The 19,951-nt window shown below is 47.7% G+C and overlaps 4 protein-coding genes across 4 annotated transcripts; 1 reads left to right on the top strand and 3 right to left on the bottom strand.

Moving 5' to 3' along the window:
* Positions 1 to 372: 372 nt before the first annotated feature.
* On the top strand, positions 373 to 4,092 carry F5Y00DRAFT_260752 (uncharacterized protein; the record flags this gene model as incomplete). The annotated part of the gene is made up of 2 exons (XM_048011070.1): positions 373 to 2,872; positions 2,951 to 4,092. The coding sequence occupies 2 exons, from the start codon at positions 373 to 375 to the stop codon at positions 4,090 to 4,092; spliced, it is 3,642 nt and encodes a 1,213-aa protein (XP_047866385.1).
* Positions 4,093 to 10,173: 6,081 nt separating this feature from the next.
* Positions 10,174 to 12,304, bottom strand: F5Y00DRAFT_38285 (fatty acid desaturase-domain-containing protein). The gene is made up of 2 exons (XM_048013587.1): positions 10,857 to 12,304; positions 10,174 to 10,795 (listed from the first exon to the last, which is right to left on the bottom strand). Exons 1-2 carry the CDS (start codon positions 11,887 to 11,889, stop codon positions 10,356 to 10,358), a joined length of 1,473 nt encoding a protein of 490 aa, XP_047866384.1. The 5' UTR covers positions 11,890 to 12,304; the 3' UTR covers positions 10,174 to 10,355.
* Positions 12,305 to 17,145: 4,841 nt separating this feature from the next.
* Positions 17,146 to 17,987, bottom strand: F5Y00DRAFT_38218 (uncharacterized protein). The gene has a single exon (XM_048013586.1). The coding sequence runs from the start codon at positions 17,834 to 17,836 to the stop codon at positions 17,288 to 17,290; it is 549 nt and encodes a 182-aa protein (XP_047866383.1). The 5' UTR covers positions 17,837 to 17,987; the 3' UTR covers positions 17,146 to 17,287.
* Positions 17,988 to 19,287, bottom strand: F5Y00DRAFT_38217 (uncharacterized protein). The gene has a single exon (XM_048013585.1). It carries the CDS (start codon positions 19,096 to 19,098, stop codon positions 18,139 to 18,141), a length of 960 nt encoding a protein of 319 aa, XP_047866382.1. The 5' UTR covers positions 19,099 to 19,287; the 3' UTR covers positions 17,988 to 18,138.
* Between the last annotated feature and the right edge of the window lie 664 nt (positions 19,288 to 19,951).

Below are 19,951 nucleotides of genomic sequence, written 5' to 3'. Positions count from 1 at the left end.
CCATTATCCACTATTTCGGACCGGAGGGATTTAAATATTTACCTATTACAAACCTCTAGTTAGGTTAGTTAGTGACTAGGCACGATTGAATCACGGAGCCGTTGTTCGTTGAACCGGGACATCCTCGACTTATTTTCTTCCGACCGGTCCATCGACGCAAAGTCCGTAAAGTCCTTCGAATCCATCTTTTATCCAACCTCGCATCCAATTTTAGTTCCCGTGCTTCGGGCTTCTTCGAAGGCGGCTGGTCGATTTCTATCCCACACCTACTCTATTTATTCTTGATGTAATTCGACAATTATCCCGCTCGCACCCATCTCCACACTCTCTTTCGAATACCGCTACCGGCAATTACGCGTTGACGTCTTCAATATGTTGCGACGGCCTCCTGGCGAGGGACGGCTCGTCGTTCACCAGCGCAAGGTTCTACTCGCCTTAGCCGTCTTCCTTCTACCTTGGCTCCAGCTTGTCGATGCTCAGCAGCAGCAACACCGACAGCAATCCCCTCCGGAACCAGCTTCCGTTGCCAATCTCATAAACGATTACAACAATGATAACGTAGGCGTGGACAAACATGACGTTCGCGGCCGAGACGCCCCTATTCCCCGACACGAGTCCTTCGGTGCTGAGCGAGTCGTGGGCAACCTTGCTGCCGCCACACCTTCCAAAGCACGCAATCATCACGAAACTCCAGCTGTTAGCCGCAGGAACAGTGTCACTACCGATAAGCAGCGATTCCGAAACGTACCTTTTCCTAACGATGCGAGCGCCCTCGCGACTTTGGCTCCGGCTCCGTCCGTTCGAGCACCAAATTCTCCAAGATATCTGCCCAGCCTGCTCGCCGGTGCTGGGCTTTCCTCGCCGCAGACTGCGCGGAGTCTGGAGAAGTGGGAAGTGGAAGACTACATTCTTCTGGCGACCGTCGATGGACATCTCTATGCTGTTAACCGCGAGTCCGGCGACGAGCGCTGGCATCTCCAAGTTGAGCAGCCTATCGTCGAAACCATTCACCGTCGCCCAAATAGCTCCGTAGCTGATAGGCGAGATGGTTATGATCATCATCCCCTGGATGATTACATTTGGGCTGTCGAGCCAACCCGTAATGGTGCCCTCTACGTCTGGACACCATCCGGCTTTGGCAGCGGCCTGGTGAGTACAGGCCTGACAATGAAGCAGCTTGTAGAAGAGTTCGGCTCCTACGCTGTTCAGAATCCACCCGTAGTCTACACTGGTCACAAGAAGACGACCATGATCACGCTAGACGCGGCGACCGGTCGCGTTCTTAAGTGGTTCGGACAGGGTGGCTCGCAGGTCGATCAAAGTGCTACTTGCTTCCCGCCAAACGGGCGTTTCGTTGACTTGGACAATGGGGAATGCAGCGACAGTGGCACCATCACTCTGAGTAGAACAGAGTATATCGTTACGATACACCGATCGGATGACGGTAGGGAGATCGCCACACTCAAATATGCCGAATGGGGTCCAAACAATTTCGATAATGATCTTCATCAGCAGTATCGAGCGACGCAAGACAACCGCTACTTTACTAGCCAGCACGACGGTAAAGTCTACGCGCTCGCCTACCCTGCCGGAGCCACTTCTTTCGCGCTCCAATTCTCTGTCCCCGTCGCGCGTGTTTTCGACATCGCTAGGCCGGAAGATGCTCCTCCCGGTAGCAACCCCGAGCTTGTCCTGCTCCCTCAGCCCGTCCCGCCCGCTCGAGACGAAGACTCTGCCCGCATTAGAAGCCATAGCGTATTTCTCAACCAGACTGAATCCGGTAGCTGGTATGCCATGTCTGGTTGGTCGTACCCTTTGATTGTTGATGCTCCGGCGGCACAGCTTAGCCGTAGGAACCGATGGGACACCGAGAACCCTTGGGATACGCTTGATACGACATGGGCAAACAAGGTGTTGGTTGGTACTCACGTCCTAGGGAATGCAAGAACCGTGGCGCAGTGGCCGCCAACTGTTCCTCCAAGTTTGCCTTCCTCGCCTTTCACGCCGGAATCTGACGGTGATGATAACGAATCTGTCGTGCCGACCCCGCTGCCTGATACGGAGGCTGATCCTACAGGCATCGTTGGCAGCATCGTTGCTCTTCCGCAGTACGCCGCTGATAAGACGGTCGACTTCTTAATGAATCCGATCCTATTCCCTGTCATCGTCTATCTCTTGTTCCGCTATTACAAAGATCTGGTTAGGTGGTCCAAACGCCGCGTTAAGCCAAAGCAGTATCTTGATACTGTGACATATGTACCTTCGACGGATCCTACAGTCGATCCGCCACGGGAAGTAGCTGCTGAAGTCGCCCGAGTGTCGATTGCGGAGCCAGATGCGAAGCAGCAGGAGCTATTAGTAACTGAAAAAGAAAGCGCCGAAAAAGCTGTACCCGCCATCGTATCCACCGTGGAGCTTGAGCCGGCAGATATAGATGACAGCCGCGAACAGCAGACCGAGGGTGAGTCTCCCGAGAAGAAGAAGAAGGCCCATCGCGGCCGGAGGGGAGGTGTTAAGCATCGGAAGGGGGCAAAGAAACAGCGCGACACTGCTGAAAGCTCAGGGGAGAACGCCTCCCCCGAGGCTGGAGAGGGTATCCCCGGCCTGCAGAACATCGGTCTACCATCCAAGCTTGAGCCGAATATCACAACCATGAATAACGACCCCGAGGATGTAAGCGGCCCGATCGTCAAGATAGGTGGTATCGAGGTCAACCAAGACGAACAGCTTGGCATGGGCAGTAACGGTACCATCGTCTTCGCTGGAAAATTCCACGGGCGGGATGTTGCTGTTAAGCGTATGCTTACCCAGTTCTGGGATATTGCTACCCAGGAGACCCAGCTGTTACTCGAAAGCGATCATCATCCCAATGGTACGAGCATAACCGTTACTTCTATTAATCTCCTCGCCCAGCTTCCGTTAATGCGTGACTGCTAATCCGCTCGTTTAGTGATTCGATATTTTGCCATGTCGAAGAACGATAGCTTCTTATACATTGCGTTGGAGTTGTGCCAGGCTTCGCTTTCAGACATTATCGAGAAGCCCGCCATGTTCCAGGACCTGGCTCGGGCTGGCGAGATGGATCTACCCCGAGTCCTATTGCAGATTGCACATGGTCTAGGGTTCCTTCACGACCTTCGCATTGTTCACCGTGATTTGAAGCCTCAAAATATCCTGGTCACCATGGGACGCGACGGTAAGCCACGACTTCTCGTATCGGACTTTGGGTTGTGCAAAAAGCTCGAAGGAGGCCAATCATCTTTCGGCGCGACCACAGCCCACGCCGCTGGGACTTCGGGTTGGCGGGCACCTGAGCTCCTCCTAGATGACGACGCGCGCGAATCTTCTGCAATGTCTATGACCAGCACGCATAGCGACTCGAGTCAATTGATTAGCGCCGATGTCATGCCTAATCGCCGTGCTACTCGCTCGATTGATATCTTTAGTCTTGGACTTGTATTCTTCTACGTACTCACCAAAGGACTACACCCTTTCGATTGTGGCGATCGGTACATGCGAGAAGTCAACATCCGTAAGGGTCAATTCAGCCTCAAGCCTTTGGATGTACTAGGAGACGTCGCACACGAGGCTAAAGCGCTAATTGAGACGATGCTCCGAGCCGATCCCAGGGCCCGGCCTTCGGCTAAGGATGTCATGTCCCATCCGTTCTTCTGGTCGGCAAAAGAACGGCTTGCTTTTCTTTGTGACGTGTCGGATCATTTTGAGCTTGAGCCTCGAGATCCACCATCCAGGGCCTTGGCGGAGCTCGAAGCATGTGCCCCTCAAGTGTGCCGCGGCGATTTTCTCAAGACGCTACCTAAGGAGTTCGTAGAGAGCCTGGGAAGACAGCGCAAATACACCGGTTCGAGACTTCTAGATCTGCTGCGAGCGCTCAGAAACAAAAGGTTTCATTACGGTGATATGAGCGAGCCGCTGAAGAAGATGGTAGGACCGTTACCCGATGGATATTTAAGTTTCTGGACTCGACGATTTCCAAACTTGTTGATTGTGTGCTGTACCGTTATCTACAAGTTAAACCTCGAGGAACTAGATACCTTCAAGGAGTACTTCAAACCGAGAACACCTCTATGATCTTAGCTACTTAGATAATATACCTGATGCCATCTACTGAGTCTTCTGTTCTGCTGCAATCTATATTAATCAAAGAGCTGGCTGAGAATGGCTTGAATACTTGACTAAGCTAAGCTAAGCAACTCAAACATGTTTATACATCTTCAGCCACGAATTATCGCGTACGATGACGGGCGCACCCCGATAGATTCCAAGTATGAAGGTGGATGTCACGACCCAGCCAGATGGATCATATTTAAAAATAGAAAATGAAGATATAATTTAGGTACGTGTATGTTATGATGTATGTATGCACACTGCATCTGGGGCCAATATGTAAATGTGAAATATGCATGCATTAGGTCATATCTACGGCCAACTGGCTTGCGTCTCGCTTTCAAATACACGCTTTTTCTTTTTTCTTTTTTCTTCAGACAGCAAAAGTTAAGTTAGCCCACACAACATTGCAACGCCTCCCTATTACAATAATGTACATCACGATAATAAATACTGTACAATAAGCCTTCAGGACTTTGGTACATGGTAACTTGATATGACTTGTCATTCTTCAAAAGCCTCTTGCAACAAGTGAAATCCTCGCTTCAAGCCTTTTTTCCTTACACACTGTGCACATCCAAACCCGTCATATTAATGCTTTGCACATTATTCAAGCGCTGATCTCATATGCTATATACCTATTTCACTCGAGTATGAAATTAGATAGTTAAGCCGTCTTCTAATCTTATTACTCCCCCTTCCAATTCTTATTCTTTTCTTAAAAGTCAAGGACGACTTGACGCGCACGTGGATTCTGTGGTGCGCGAAGAGCAAGTTGGCTACCGGGTACCAAAGGTCGGTTTGGAGTTTCGTGATTTAATTTCCATCACTTGTTCATTACTTAAGTACATTATGTACATGTAATACACCTGGTTTTCGCGTACCTGGTGTGATGGAGGTTGTTCTCTCCTCTTGGTATATGTGCTTGTATGTGAAAACCCCAGGGCCAAATAGCACTGCAGTAACGGCATCGTCGAAGTGAAAGCGGAGGTGAATCTTGCTTCATCACTTAACTTACTTACACCTACCCTACTAACTTCAAGTCTACGAACAGCCATCAACATCCTTTTAGTAGCATTCTAACATTCTAACATTCCATCACTCTCACTCTATCGCTCTCTTGATGCTTGCCAGTATTGACGCAAGTAATTTTAAAGGGCTTATCTGCTCACCTGTGTAAAAGTCAATGTGTCTGCCTGCATATTTGGCTTCAACATCACCAACATTGGCACCGTATGGTCATTGCTGCCTTGTTCTCTCGGCTTTGAACCACTTTCATATCTCTCCACATACGTTTTTTCAACTTCTTGCACAATATCATCCTTTCTTGTACCGGCTCATATTTACCTTCATATCTCACCTTAAACCACTGGTTCCTCACTACAACTTCTTCCGGCCAACACCACCTTTCAGCGCCCCCCATGTGATATTGCCTCATCACCATGTCTTCGATTTCCAAGGCAAGGTCGCCAAACGCCTCTAGATTTAAACAGGATACTTCAGCTTCACCTCCTCTGGTTCAACCGAGTACTCCTACAATCGAAGAAAAGGGCAAGCAGTCGCATCTGCTTAATTCTAAACTTGGACCGGCTGTAAAAGATCCAAGCAGGTCTCGATATAGACGAAGCCCAGCTATCAAAATCTTGTCCAGGTCCCCAAAACCCACCGCTTCTCAGGAAACGAAGAACCGCGAGCTAACAGTAGCTCCAAGGCCACTCCGTTCACCTGGTAATTCTAATGCGTGTAAGCTGCCTAGCAACGGAACAAAAATCAAGGCCACGAATATAGGCGACCCGATAGGCGATCATAATCAAACACCTCGCGACAGCCGACGGGACCCGTACGAAGTGGTCTCTGATAGTGAAGCCAATGATCGCCAGAGAAGTAATTTTACGCCTACTCCAGGTAAACGCATTTCGTCTTCGGCGCGTAAAAGAACACTCAACATAGCTGCTTCGGGGAACCTCAAGCGCACGCAACCATCAACGCCAGCATGTCCTGCTGTTAAAGCATCTGTGTTTATGGGATCTTCCCCAGGTACCCGTATCTCAGGAGGTCCTCGGCACTCTCGCCCACACACTCCAGTCACATTCCCCCTGAATAAGCAAATCATCCTACTTGACTCGTCAAGCAACGAGGATACGGGTTCCCATATCGCACGAAAGTGTTATTCTGAATCTAAGGGCAGGTCAGGTGTTGGCCCATCGACGTCAGCAAACATCCTCGCGAACTCAGCAGACGTTTCGGTCGATCGCTCCCAGAGAAGAATATTCTCGTCTCTCGAAAAGCCGACACTACCTCACTCAGTTTCCGGTCAACGTACCCCAGCCAAAATCCCTACCGGTGCTGAGATTATAACGATAACTGGCTCATCTTCTGAATCAGATGCAGAACGATTAGGTGGCAAGGTATCAACATCTGTACACTCGCCCTCCAAAACTTTTGGACAGCATTCTCGGCATTCTGTTAATAGTCATCTAAGCATCATCGACAAGAAAGCTCAACGTGCAATCTCTCTACCAGCAGATTCAGCACTACCCAGCAAGGAAACAAACCGAAGTAGTATTGCGATTCAAGGAGGTCATATCTCTACTGATAGACAGTGCTCGTTCCCCATTGAGATTAAGGAACAACACGACAAGCCTCCTACCAACCCAAATAGCAACTCCCTATCCCACCCTGACGAACGTGCTTTCCAGAACACGAATAATAATCCCGATGGTCTAGCAGGAAGCGGTGAATCGACCGACGCTACAGCTCAGCAAAGAATCACCGTATCAAGACAACGAACCTCACGAGGTAAACATAGGATCCAGAGACAATCTCCCCTTAACAATATCGAAATGACATCGGTTCGGGATACTCCTACACAGTTTAAAATCCCCAATGCGCCCCACGGCCCCGAGCGAGACCAAGGCCAAAGTAGACCTAAGGGGTCTAGGGAAGTAATCAACAACCGGGCAAATTTGGGGGATTCCGATACATCCAAGACAGCTATGAAAGACGTGAAGAAGACTGCGAAATACAGGTTCGAGAAAAAAGGTTCACTTTAACCTATAGTAATAATCAGCACAACTTTGCTAATTGTATTTATAGAGAAAGATGTCATTATATCCGAGTCATTAGCTGAAGAATCCAACTACTCCGATGACGAGTATCAACCAGTCTCAAGTAATGAAGAGCAATCGAGCGAAGACTCGAGTGATGAGCTAGCTCTCCTTAGACGAGCCCGGGTCACGAATATAGCATCGCCGTCAAGTCCCGGTCGAAAACTACGTCGTAGTTCCCATCCCGAGCCGACAACATCATTTACCCCGATCAATAAGCCAACCCCCAGAACCCAAGAGCGTAAATCAACCACTGCGTCGCCTAGGACATCCAAGCTTGGTAAAACTCATTCTAGGCGCGTACGCGCTATCACTGATACAACCGATTCTGATTCAAACGAATCTCAAGAGGGCGAAGGCAATGAAAAGGCCAACAAACCAACTGAGTTCGAGAGAAAGCCGTGGTGGGATCCGCAGGCGTGGATAGAAAGATATGAAACTGGGTTTATGATCGATTTTAATGTTGCTGGTAGACTCTGGCTCGGTATAGGCCCATTCAAGGGGTGGATATCTGATGGTCCTGGAAAGGGTACTTATATGCCCGGTTACGGACCACCAGACGACGCGACAATTGCCGAAGCAGAGAAAACAGCTGTGCTCAGATATCACCTACGCACTTATGAATCAGACCCAGAGGATTATGAGCAATGGTTGAAGGACTATTTCCCTGATACGAAGAAGCCACATAGAGACGAAGGCGATTCCACGCAGCTCGCCTCAGGCGCCAACCAGGACACGAGGTCGACGAGCAGCCCAGAATGCCCAGCCCCTGATCTGCAGAAGAAGGAACTCCATTGTATAGCTCCGTTAGCAGATCCGGATCAAGCAACGGTATTAAAATGGAAGACACTGAACGAGTCTAAGGCAATAGAACGAGCAGAACGTGTAGAGAGAACAGAGCAGTATGTGCTTACCGGAAACCCTAGCGGACGTATCAATTCCCAAGTCACTGATTCCCATGGTCCAATAAGTAATAGAACCCGAGCAAAACTTCCTGCCCACCGTATACCAACGATGATACCTGATGACAGTACATCACCACCATCTGCAGCATCCGAAACAACTTCTACCCTAATTACGCGACAGTTAATAGCCGACTGTACTTCCCTTTCGAGCCCAATGAATCGACGAACTAAAGCTCCATCCTCAGCTCGACATGTTAACGAGCGACGCAATTCCGACGATGACCGTTCAACTACCAGCAGTAGCGAACCGAGTTCGGGTATTCCTGCTCGACTACCCTGCGAGATGTCATCACTACCACCGGTGCTAGGAAGGGGCCAGGGTACGTCCGTCGGGTTAGAGCGTCCCAGCGCCAATCCGATCAACACAAAAGCCAAACCTGAATGGTTCATCCCGCCTGATACCTCGGCCAAGACTAACATAGAAGTGGTGCTACCATTCATGCCGGTAGAGGAGCGCGCAGAATACAATGTGATTTCCCGAATTGACGACGATAAATCTACTCCGCTGCCGCCCACGTCTTTCAAGGAAATCAACGAGGCCACTCCAAGCTTGAGTCCGGAATCAGACGGGTCAGGGGAAGAGACGCTCAGTTACGTATTGCGCCAGTCGCCTACATGGCTACACAGCATTACGGAGGTGGCTGAGCCCAGAGACACAGCAACGGACATGCCGAAACTGCCATCTAAGTCGCTGGTTAAATCATCTTTGAAGAAGCCATCTGTAGACCTTGAAAATCCGCAACAACAGCGGAGACGCCTCTCTAAAGCTATGGCAGCTGATAATGGCCAAGCTAGCCAACATTCTTCGTCTAATACTGAGAGGAAGAAAAAGAGGAAAAATTCCCCTGCGAGTTTCCCCCCGGCTGGCGAATTACCCGCCAACAAGAGGAAGAAGACGGACGACTATCCAAGCTCTAAAAAAGTAAAAAGATACAGCCGGAAACGTCGCCGCCGATTGCAAAAAAAGCAAGAGAAGCGAATGCGGGACAATAACAACTGGGATACGAATATGGAAACCCCAACGTAGCTAATCGGTCCATTGTTACGGCTCGACTACCGATGTCGACCAGTTTGTATAGTTCAGACTAGGAACTGAGATTCTCTACATACTTGATGTTCACGGAATGAAGGGCCAATAAACCATGCAAAGTCGACACTTTTGGTTTGGGTGAATTTAGTTTCTTGGGATATACGCTATTCGATAGTGCAGGCGTGGATATTGAATGAGGTTGGTTATGTATCGGTATAAGGAAGTAGGGTAGTAAGAGGGCGAAAAAGAATATGGTCAGGCCAACAAATCTCATGTCTTATGGTAACATGTACGTCTTGGAGTATGATATCCGCTTTGCCTCAGTCAACATGGTAACTTATCGTATTGGCTTGCTTCGCCGTTCTGTATTCTAGCCAACGTCGTTGCTTATTCCTTATTCGTGTATATGATGAGTGTTAGTGAGTAAATATATAAGTCCCGTCTGGGCGGGAAGCATACAAGCATACACTAGTATTGTCCTATCGTAGATCTGTATGTATTGCCGGTACGATGGAATGCGGGGAGGGTTTTGTGGGATATACATGTACCATGTCTGCATGTATCCCCACACGTAACCTACGGTCACGTGTCATCCAAACATTCAGAGACATGTCAAGGGTTGGGTTGTATTACTACACCCGGTTGACATCAATATGTATCCGGGTCACGGATCGACCGGAATCAACTCCTCACGTTAAGCTGTCTCCTAAATACCTATACCCCGCAGTCTCCATTTACATTGTGATTACGTCCAACTACTAAATAGTTCTCTGAGCGACCTTTACTGTTGTTCAAGGTATTGCGTTTATCATCATGGCTAGCTCTCTAGTCTATTATCTATTTCATTTCGCACCCTTCGTTTTAATAACCACCGTTTTTACTTTTACGTAACCTTTTTTTCTGCTTCTTAAAGTGCAGGAAAGAACAGGAAGCTCACTCCTAACCGCGCCTCTGCTGGGCGCGACGAATGTCACAATCTAACATTCAGCTCTCGAAGCCAAGCGCTCTGCCGTTTGATGTATACCCTCCTGCTCGACACTATCTAGCCCTTGTTGCACTGTCGTCTCAAGGGTCGCAGTTGGCAGAACCCCGTGTCGGTCTTCAAGATGGTCAAACTGGGTTCTCTTACTCGTCCGTACCAATCTTCATCCCTTTCTGAGGGGGGCTCATCTTCATCGGCTTTGTACCCAAGCCATTCGAGTTCCTGAAGAATAGGACACCCTTTCCTTCACCCTTGGCGCCCTCGCTAGGCTCAACCCACTGGCACATCCTAGCGCTGCGCCACATGGCCTTGATAAAGCCAAGCGAACCACCCTTGGTATCCGACCGGTAGTGGCGACCCATTACTTTCTTGATAGATTCGCTAGCCTCGTCGGCATTATAAAACGGGATGGTGGAAACGTAGTGGTGAAGGACGTGGGTTTCGATGATGCCGTGCATCAACGTGCGACCGATAAATCCGAACTCGCGGTCGATCGTAGCAGCTGCGCCACGGACATAATTCCATGACTCAGGCTTGTAGTGAGGCAGAGACGGGTCGGTATGCTGGAGAAAAGTGATGGCGACTATTTCACGGTTAGTAATCTGTCTAACAGAAGCGGTCGCACATAAGCAAAGTGGACTTACCCAGCCAGTGGTTGACCCAAAGGTACGGTAGGAAATACCACACGAGCAGGTTTCCCCAACCAAACTTATTACCGAGCAGGACCAGGACCGAAGTGGTAATAGCCAAGCCGAGGTCACTTAAGACGATCAACTTAGCATCCTTGGCCTCGAAAAGGGGGCTGGATGGGTTAAAGTGATTGACACCGCCGAAGAAGCCGTTTCCCTTGCCTTTGCCACGTCCCTCTCTCTGGCGCTCGTGGAAGTTGTGCCCCGTGACATTGGTAAGGAGGTAGTTGGGCCAGCCGATAAGCTGTTGGCCAGCGAGGGTGAGAAGGGTCACGATAGGCGTCTCCTCGCCGAGCTCAGAAAGTTCGTGAACGAGCTTGCCCAGGCGGCTGGCCTTCTCTTCGCGAGTCTTAGGAACGAAGACCATATCGCGCTCGATATGGCCGGTTGCCTTGTGATGCTTGCCGTGCGAGATCTTCCAGCTGAAATATGGGACTAATAAAGAAGAGTGTAGTACCCAACCGACAGAGTCGTTTAGAACTTTGGAGGTGCTGAAAGACTGGTGACCGCACTCGTGTGCCAATACCCAGATACCGGTTCCAGAAAGACCCTGGAGGAAGGTGTACAAACCCCATAAGGCAAAACGAGCGGTGGTGTTCGGAACGTTCTCCGGGGTCACATAGGTGTGAAAGAGATAGAAAGTGACAGCCAACTGGACGATATCTCGGAAGACGTAATAGAAGCCCTTGACGGCAGATCGCTCAAAGCAGTGCTTGGGGATAGCATCGTGAATATCCTTAATGGTGTAGTCGGGGATCTCGAACTCGTTGCCGTACGTGTCAATCAGCTTGCCGTGAAGGGCGCTGTTGGTCTCGAGAGAGGACATGGAGGAGAGAGAGGTAGAAGATGCGGAGGGCCGAGGAGAGTCGACTGGGGACCCGATAGCAGTAGAGGGCGACGAGACGTCGGTGTCCGCGGTGGTGGATGTCATGGTTCGCCGAAGGGCGGGGTTCTGGCGCGGAATGCCGGTAGCAACTGCAGAAGCCATGGTGAACTGTGATGGATATCTGCTTCCGAGCGTTGAACTAGAGGGGAGGGGAAGGGGGAGGAGGGGACAATTGGTCAACGATTGTCACGTCTCTCCTAGCAACCGCACTGCTCTCTCGAATTTGTGATCAAATCTAAGTTGTCCGTTTGCTTGGGATCAACTACGAGAACCGAGAACCCACGGCAGCACAGCACCGGGACAATCTCTAAGTGGGAAATATCGATTAGAAGGACGAATTGATAAATAAGGAAGACAAAGTGGCAGTTTTGGTTTATATTAGCAAGGTCGGAATTCGCCTCCAGTCTTGTAGATGGAGACCAACCCTGCGTTATGGGACGAGGCCTAACTTAACCTATGGGGAAGAAGGGTTTGGCAATAAAGGACGAGAGGAAGAAAAAAAGAAAAAAAAAAAAAAAAAAAGTCGAATCGCTTAAGTCGTTTACCTTCAATGAGAACCTTACGTTCCCCACAATACCATGTCCATTATGTACATGTATGTATGTACACGTAACTACATGTGTACCTAACGGTTTAAACTTGGTATTAGGTACACATATACCTTACCGTACATAGGGGGGTCTACTAAACGGTATATATACCGCATATATACCATTCAAAAAATTGAACCGCTCTAATACCTGAAGGGAAAGGTTCTAGTTTAAATTTTAGTAGGTTAAACCTAATTGAGCAGTTCAAATAAGTATAAACGTGCTAAAATAAGAGCCGCTAAGCTAAATTAAGGCGCTTATATAATAGAGCCGCTCAAATCAGATTGAGCCGTATTATTACGGCTCATTATGACTGAGCCGCTCAAAAGTCTGAACGGCTCAAAATTTCGAGCGGTTCATATGGTATATAGGCATATGCGGCAAAAGGGAGGTACAGCACCATACTAATTGTATGGTGCTGTACTTTCATCTTCTACTTGTCGCATATTGATTTTTACTTGAATGTCACAGCTATTGTCACCGCTATTGCTACGAGGTTCAAGTCACAGGATTTAATTATTTTAATTGGTTAAGCTACAGACATCATTCAAATAGACCAATAGACATAAGCAGTTACGTTACGTACGCGCGCACGTACATGATATTCTTAATGTGGTATATATGCACGTAATAAGGCAGGTGCGCACACACCACCCACCACATACCACACATAGACAACATACAAGGCCACATACAATTGAGTCTATTCAATTCAGTCTATTCAATTCAGTCTATTCAATTGAATCTAATCAATTGAATCTAATCAATTGTGTCTAATCAATTACATACATTTATCAGGTACGTTGTATGTGTATTGCGCTGTACGTATACGGCTCATATGATTGGACCGTTCAAATCTCTGAGCGGTTCAATTTTTCGAGCGGTTCAATTTTTCGAACGGCTCATTCTGATTGAGCGGTATTTATACCGCTCATTGAATTAAGCGGTATAAATATAGCTCAAACCCATATACGTTTCAAAAGATTAGCACGTGCAGCGGGGGAGCCGTATATATACTATTCAATTAAATGAGTCGTTTAAGTAGCGATACGTACATAAATATAAGCCCTTATTATATTAAGCGGTATATGTACGGCTCAAAATATTGAGCTGAATATATACCGTTTAGTTAACCCCCCCCAAGACGGTAAGGTATTATAAGTCTTCCGCTAAATTCCCTAAGGTACCATGTCCCTGCCAGTTGATGCGCATCTACTTGCGCATATCTTCTTTTCTGTGCTTGTATACATCGTGGTACCGTGTATGCAACACTTCCTGCTTAACTGATTTGTGCCTAAGATTCTGCTACCCAGCCCCATGCATCTTTCAGGGTCTGATGCTAGGTACCTTACTTCTATATCCTTACCTATTTTGGTATTTTTAAATGCTACGCCGCCACATGCAGAACCGTTAGCACGCACATTTGACAGGAATACAATACCTTACACTATGTACGGAATAATAGCATCTGATAAAATCGCATTTGCGGATTTGCGAATTTGTTGGTGGACGGCTATGCTTTTCTTACTTCTCACCGCCTTTCATAGGTAGTTTGTTCATCCAAATATTTCCAAGTAGACTCCCGGTTCGTTGCCATTAGCAGCAGGGCTAGACCCGGCACCATACGAAGATCACACACACTGGGAAGGGGAATATTGCATTTCTTACATGATGTAGCCTTGTGTGGAGTTAATGGCTAGCTGGATTCTTAAATATCAACCTATCAGATGAAGACATCTACATAGACCACTTACACTACACTATGTACATACCTAAGGAATACATGCTCAGCTAATTCGTACATACATTACATGATAGTTAGTACTCCCACCAAACTCAGTAAACTAGCATTATTATCGTCATCACTATTATCACTGTCATTACCATTGTCGTATGTCATCAGACAATACATGACCTAGGCCATCGTTCGACCAACCCCATCCTCGGTTCCGTCAGACAAAAGAAAACGTAAACGGCACCAAGCAGCGTACCACACAAATTCATACATACGTACATGCTCTGTAACATACCGACGAGTTCGGAATCTTAGAAAAAGGAACAAATGGACTGGTGACAAGTGGCGAGAGGCATATTGGGTCTAGGTCTTGCTTAAACCTCTGTTCCGATACCTAAGGTATGTAGTCGCATAAGGGCAATTCGACGATGGGGGTATATCCATTATATACATTATACACCATATACGTAGATAGGCGGCCGCTCCTATCTCCCGGGACTAAGTACCACAAGGTCCGCCTGTCGATCGACGCTTATCTCGTGGAAAGGGCAGAGATACACATTATTCACATCTATATAAAGGTTGCGGTCGCGGTAAGATATCAGAACTTGATGCCATGCGTAATGTATCCAACCTAGAACCATGGCAAGTCAGAATGTATTTCAGCGGCCTTCTAGTCTTGACTTTATCCTTTATCTCTATTATTGCATAATACGTTTACATCTGACTTTTCACATGTCCCCCTTGATTTCCCTTGTTCCCGAATCGTGGAATGCAGGGTTCATTCAGGGGATGGATGTGGATTCCCGATCAAGAACAACAGGTTCTAACTCCAGAATGGGGATTTCTCCGCTTTCTCGGGACCTTGTCACCTTTTTTTTTCTGTTGGGGATCGCCTGGGATCTAATCTTACCAAATTGATCAATTGTTGAGAAATACAGATCCTTGCAACCTTAAACCATCCTTTGTGCACCCCTGCTCATAGCCCTGAAAAGTCTTACCAATTGGCTTCTCCACGTGCGGCGGCAATCCGTGGTCGCTAATCTTTGGACTGTACATATTCTCGTTGTAAGAACCAAATATACCAACGCACCGCATCTAGGTTAGGTTATTATACATAATACCCAAGAAAGAATAGGAATAAAATAAGAAATAGGAGCGTCGAATGTCGAATGTCGAATGTCGAATCTTATGAAATGTACATATGTAAATCATATCAGCTTTACCATATACTTGCCTTTACTTACCGTCCTCGATGGCTATTGATTCGGAAGTAAACCCATTATTACGTCACAATTCAAACTACATAGGTAACTTGACTATGTTCGGTTAATACCCCAACATTAAGAAGCGTGAAAGAAGCAACATGCAGGTATGAAGCTTGTCCCGAGGTAAAGAGGTTATTATGTCTTTTCAACTCACATGCGGGACAATCCGGTCGTATTCGGTACTGCCTCGTGGCACCCGGCCTCATCGAAACTATAATGATGCAAGTTTCATGCTTTCGTTATCCTCACGCGGCTACTTGCAACACGAGCCAACGTGATAGCACTTCCAAAGTGTATAGAATATATCTACGTATTGTACCTTGCTACCTAATCGCATACTACCTAGCCTTCTATTATACATTCTTCCTGTCTTCCCTACCTCTTAACCAAGCTAGTTAATACAATTCATACACTCTGGACTTAGGAGAGCAAATTACCCCTGAATCCCATACCGAATGACAACAACGAAACCACCAGCAGGTTAGTCCTTTTTCTCTATTTTCTTGACAACCTCCTCCATTCGTGACAGCTTGCGCCATAAGGTATCCAACTTATCGTCGTTGTCAAACTTGCCGAAATCCACCGTGTCCGTTGTCTTCTCTCTTGTTTTCCTCTTGGCGCCACGTCTAGAGCGCTCGTGACGACCAGACTCGCGAGGCCCCAGCCCATTACCCGTATGCTTTTCCCGAGGACAATCCGGTTGCTGTCTCGATTCGTACTTGCGCTTTCTTTGTCTCTTTTCCAGACCAGGTCTCTTCCTTCCCCTGTGCCTACGCTTTGCTTCTCGGGGTACGGCGGGAGGTACGAAGAGGGTAGATGATTTGGGTGTATGGCTATCCCCGTTCGGTAGCTTAGAAGCTGAGGTATGGTGACGGTCTTGTGCATGAGGTGGATTCACCTCGCCCTTACTTGTTCCCACGGGGTTGCCATTTGAAGACCCAAGCGCCGTATTATGCGTCTTAAGTGCGTGTCCTAATCCCTTCTGTCTCTTCGCCGAGCGAGTATCGTAAGGTGAAGTAGACTCTCGAGATTCTGGCAAAGCGATACCCCTATTGAAATCGATTTCTGAATTATCAGGTAATTCCGAAAGCGACTTGGACTTAGATTTAGACTTGGATCTATGTCTCGGACGCTTCTTTGATTGCGAGCTAGATAGCACATCAGTAACTACCTCGGCTTGTACGTTGTGAGTGTCTTCATTCAAAACCGCTTGCGGTCCCGTAAGACCCTCCGAGGAGCACGCACGTATCTCCGTTTGTGCTTGAGTACGATCAGAACTTTGAGACTCTGGGTACACTTGCGAAGCGTTATCTTGATGTGTGACTCGAGTATCAACATGAGCCTGGTGAAGTATATGGGGCTCTTGGGAAGTAGATGCGTCACCAGGAGGCTCGGTTTCGTTCGCAAACCTCCTTCTATACAGCTCTTCTACGTCAGGAAAGCTCTCGTCATCAGAACTATCGTACCTAGGTTGACAAGCAACTGTCGGGGAGCTAGACTTGGGCGGAATCGTGTTGGACAATGCCACACCACCGCCGTTGCAAGACTCGGACGTCTGACAATCTCTAGGCTTGTGCTGGGATCGTTTAAAGAAGCTGGTTGGACTTTGAGTAAATATCGGTAGCCGATATTCGGAACTCTGCTGTTGGTCTGGTTCATGTTCTTCCGCGGCAGGAACACGTTCCGGGGGCTTCGTGCCGTAAAACCTCCACGGTGTGATCCTGCTACACCTGGAAGGTTTCTTCAATTTGGGACTAGGTTGCCTCGGTGGTGTACTGGCGTGTGGGATTTTTACTGGTGCTAAAGGCTTCTGCCGCTTCTTGGCCTCATCTGCAAGGAACTTCCTTAATGCTTTTGGCGTGCCGGTCTTCTTTGAAGTCGACACCTGGACCTTGAGTGTCAGCTGGTTAAACTAGTCTATTGCATCCTTGAGAGCGCCTTACAGAAGATTTCTCTTTATTGGCCTTGAGCGGTGTAAGACCTCGTCCATCTACTCGCGCGGGAGTATGCGCAGACGTTTCTAGTCTTTCTTCTCTTATTTCGTACTCATTGGTCGTAGTGCCTTGCCCGCTATCTTGCAACGTTGAAACTACAACGTTATTTGGTTCTATTGCCCCTATACTAAGGTTCGCTCTATCCCATCCGGCACCAAGGGTTGAATTCACGTCTCCAGATGACTTGTTTCTCAAGCTCGTTCGCCCAGAAACCGGCCTAGGACCGGTAGCATCGGTGCCTTCAGTTATTGACGTCGCTACCAGGCGGTTGACCGTGCGCTGATTAACACTAAGAAGGCTCTGACGAGCTATCTCCAGCTGTACTTCTTCGTAGGACATACCATCAAACGCAGAGTGGTATATAACATCTTTACGAGAGACGGAAACAGTCTTCCCGAGGCGGAAATTTGGTGGTACCGTTCGCCCTTGTATGTTGTGGCTGCGTAGCCGGAAGTTAATCATGCCAGCTACACTTATTGTGGCAAATACGGCCTGTCTGAAGTCTTGCTCGGTTGTTACGTTCGTCCCTGCTAGAGGTATTTGACGAGCGTGCCAACCGACCAGAACGCTCTCGCCTGCAGAATAAGTACCAGGTTTAAGATGTTGTGACCGGGAAGAACTTGGACTGATACTATTGTAGGTATCGTTACCACTTTGTCTTTGCTTGGATCTCGGTGTCTTGACAGCAACAGCGGTTGAATAATTTCCCCCCCTATCTGTGGCTTCATTAGAATGTGATGTTGCATATACAATTGAAGGTCTCTTTACTTACTCTTTAATGATAGCTTCTGAGGGCTATCGATACAAGCACCTTGTGGGCATGAGGATGCTCTTGATGAAAATGCCCCCTGGTGGTTAGAACTTCGCTGAGCTAATCCGAGCACAGATATCTCCTCGCCTGTCGTAGTTCTATTCGCCTTCAGTACGTTGATGAATCCTATTTCCAACTCCTTGAGCCTGTTCTGTGTAGCTGGAGAAAGATCCGGAGAGTTTACTCCGTCTAAAACTCTCTGATTAGGCTGTGCCGATGGCAGGTCTTCTGACGCCGAAGGTACAACACTTTGGTCATCCGCTTCAATCGATTGTAGCAGTGGCTCTTCAGCCCCTGAATCAACAATTGTATCATTCTCTTTCCAATCGTCGCCTGCGACATCCGACTCGTCTTCGCTAGAATATAAAGAAAGGTGTCGGCTTCTCGAAGATCGTTCTATATCACGAATCTCTTTCTGAATGCCTTTCCAAATCGGAGCCGCACAAGTCAGCTTGCCAAGCTCTTGGGGTAGTTCGGTACCGGTTATTCTATCGCGAAACATCTTCTTAAGCTTATTCTCTCCCATCGTTTCGAGTATTGCTTGATCAGCCTTGGCAGTTCTGATTATCATATCACGACACTTCCAAACGCGCACCCATCTATTGACCCACACGTCACCGTGGGCCATCCGAGACCGTCTCTGCGGTGACATGGTGCCTTTTGTTTGTCTGCGTCGATTCTTACACATCCCGTTGGTGGTTTTCTTCACTTGGGCGTATTTGTCAAATACTCCCGCACGGACGGTGGTAGAAAACTCTTCCATTATCAACGTCCAGAATTCCTTCTCGGGATCTTTCCCCGCAGTTGGGCAATGAAGAAGCCTTGACCTATGCTGGTAGCTGATCTTGAGGAGTTTTGTCTTCTCAATTGGCGAGAGTTGCTTGGAGCTACCAGATACCTCGGACCCAGCCATGTTTGGCGTGTAGTTGGGGTTTAAGGACGTCTGCGAAGAAACGCTATATTTGAGTTTGAAGATGGCTATGTAGCCCTCAGATATTCATCTACACGTTACACTAAGCATATCAGCAAGTTGCAGTTAATAATATGAGTTAACGAAGAGAGTCCCACCAATTGTCTTAGAGAGTATCGAAGGGTCCAGCAGCTTTTCCCAATAACTGGTACTCACGAAACCAACTGCTGAAGTACTGTAAAGATAGTAAAAGATCAGATTTCTACCATTGACTAAAATCATTGCGTATCATTTGCGAAATCTTGGGGTGTGCTGAATGCTTGATCCTAGCTTCCGGGTTTTATCGCTTACAGTCGAGACATCAACAGCCAAGGATGCGGTGCGAGGGTGTACGTGACGATAAAAAGCAAGCTGTGACGCTTATCCAGGCAGCCTAGTTTCCCGGGTAGCAGCTCCGACAAATTTCATTTCCTCCGTACAGGGTTTCGACAACTCGATGACGATACATTTATTGTGAGAAGTGACTAAAGTATTGGAGACGAAATTGGCTGAAACTGGGAATATGCGATATAAGACACTTGGAGTACATGTATGTAACATGTATTATAGATGTACAAGCTTATTAGCAAAGGCATACATGTCCGTAGGTCATAAACTTGAATGTATGTCCTCAAGTGCGAGAAAGACACAGGTACACTGCTCGTCTAACCTAATAGGTTGATTTCTTTGATACTATTTCTAGGATGGTATGTTTCGACCCCTTTCGAAGCTTTGATTCATTGACATAGGTAAGTGAAGTATGTATCTGTGTCTATCTCGCACTTGAGGACGTAGGCGCAACTATTATTTACACCCC

Source organism: Daldinia vernicosa (genome assembly GCF_022497035.1).
Source record: "Daldinia vernicosa strain CBS 139.73 unplaced genomic scaffold F5Y00scaffold_15, whole genome shotgun sequence".
Taxonomy (NCBI): Eukaryota; Fungi; Ascomycota; class Sordariomycetes; order Xylariales; family Hypoxylaceae; genus Daldinia; species Daldinia vernicosa.
This window is presented reverse-complemented; position numbering and strand designations above follow the sequence as displayed.

Bases quoted from the DNA above. Each gene is read 5' to 3' on its own strand.
- F5Y00DRAFT_38218 (XM_048013586.1), bottom strand. From the start codon at position 17,836: ATGATTAACTTCCGGCTACGCAGCCACAACATACAAGGGCGAACGGTA.
- F5Y00DRAFT_38285 (XM_048013587.1), bottom strand. From the start codon at position 11,889: ATGGCTTCTGCAGTTGCTACCGGCATTCCGCGCCAGAACCCCGCCCTT. The intron at 10,796-10,856 runs GTAAGTCCACTT...ACCGTGAAATAG, and splicing joins TTGGGTCAACCACTGGCTGG to TCGCCATCACTTTTCTCCAG.
- F5Y00DRAFT_38217 (XM_048013585.1), bottom strand. From the start codon at position 19,098: ATGGCTGGGTCCGAGGTATCTGGTAGCTCCAAGCAACTCTCGCCAATT.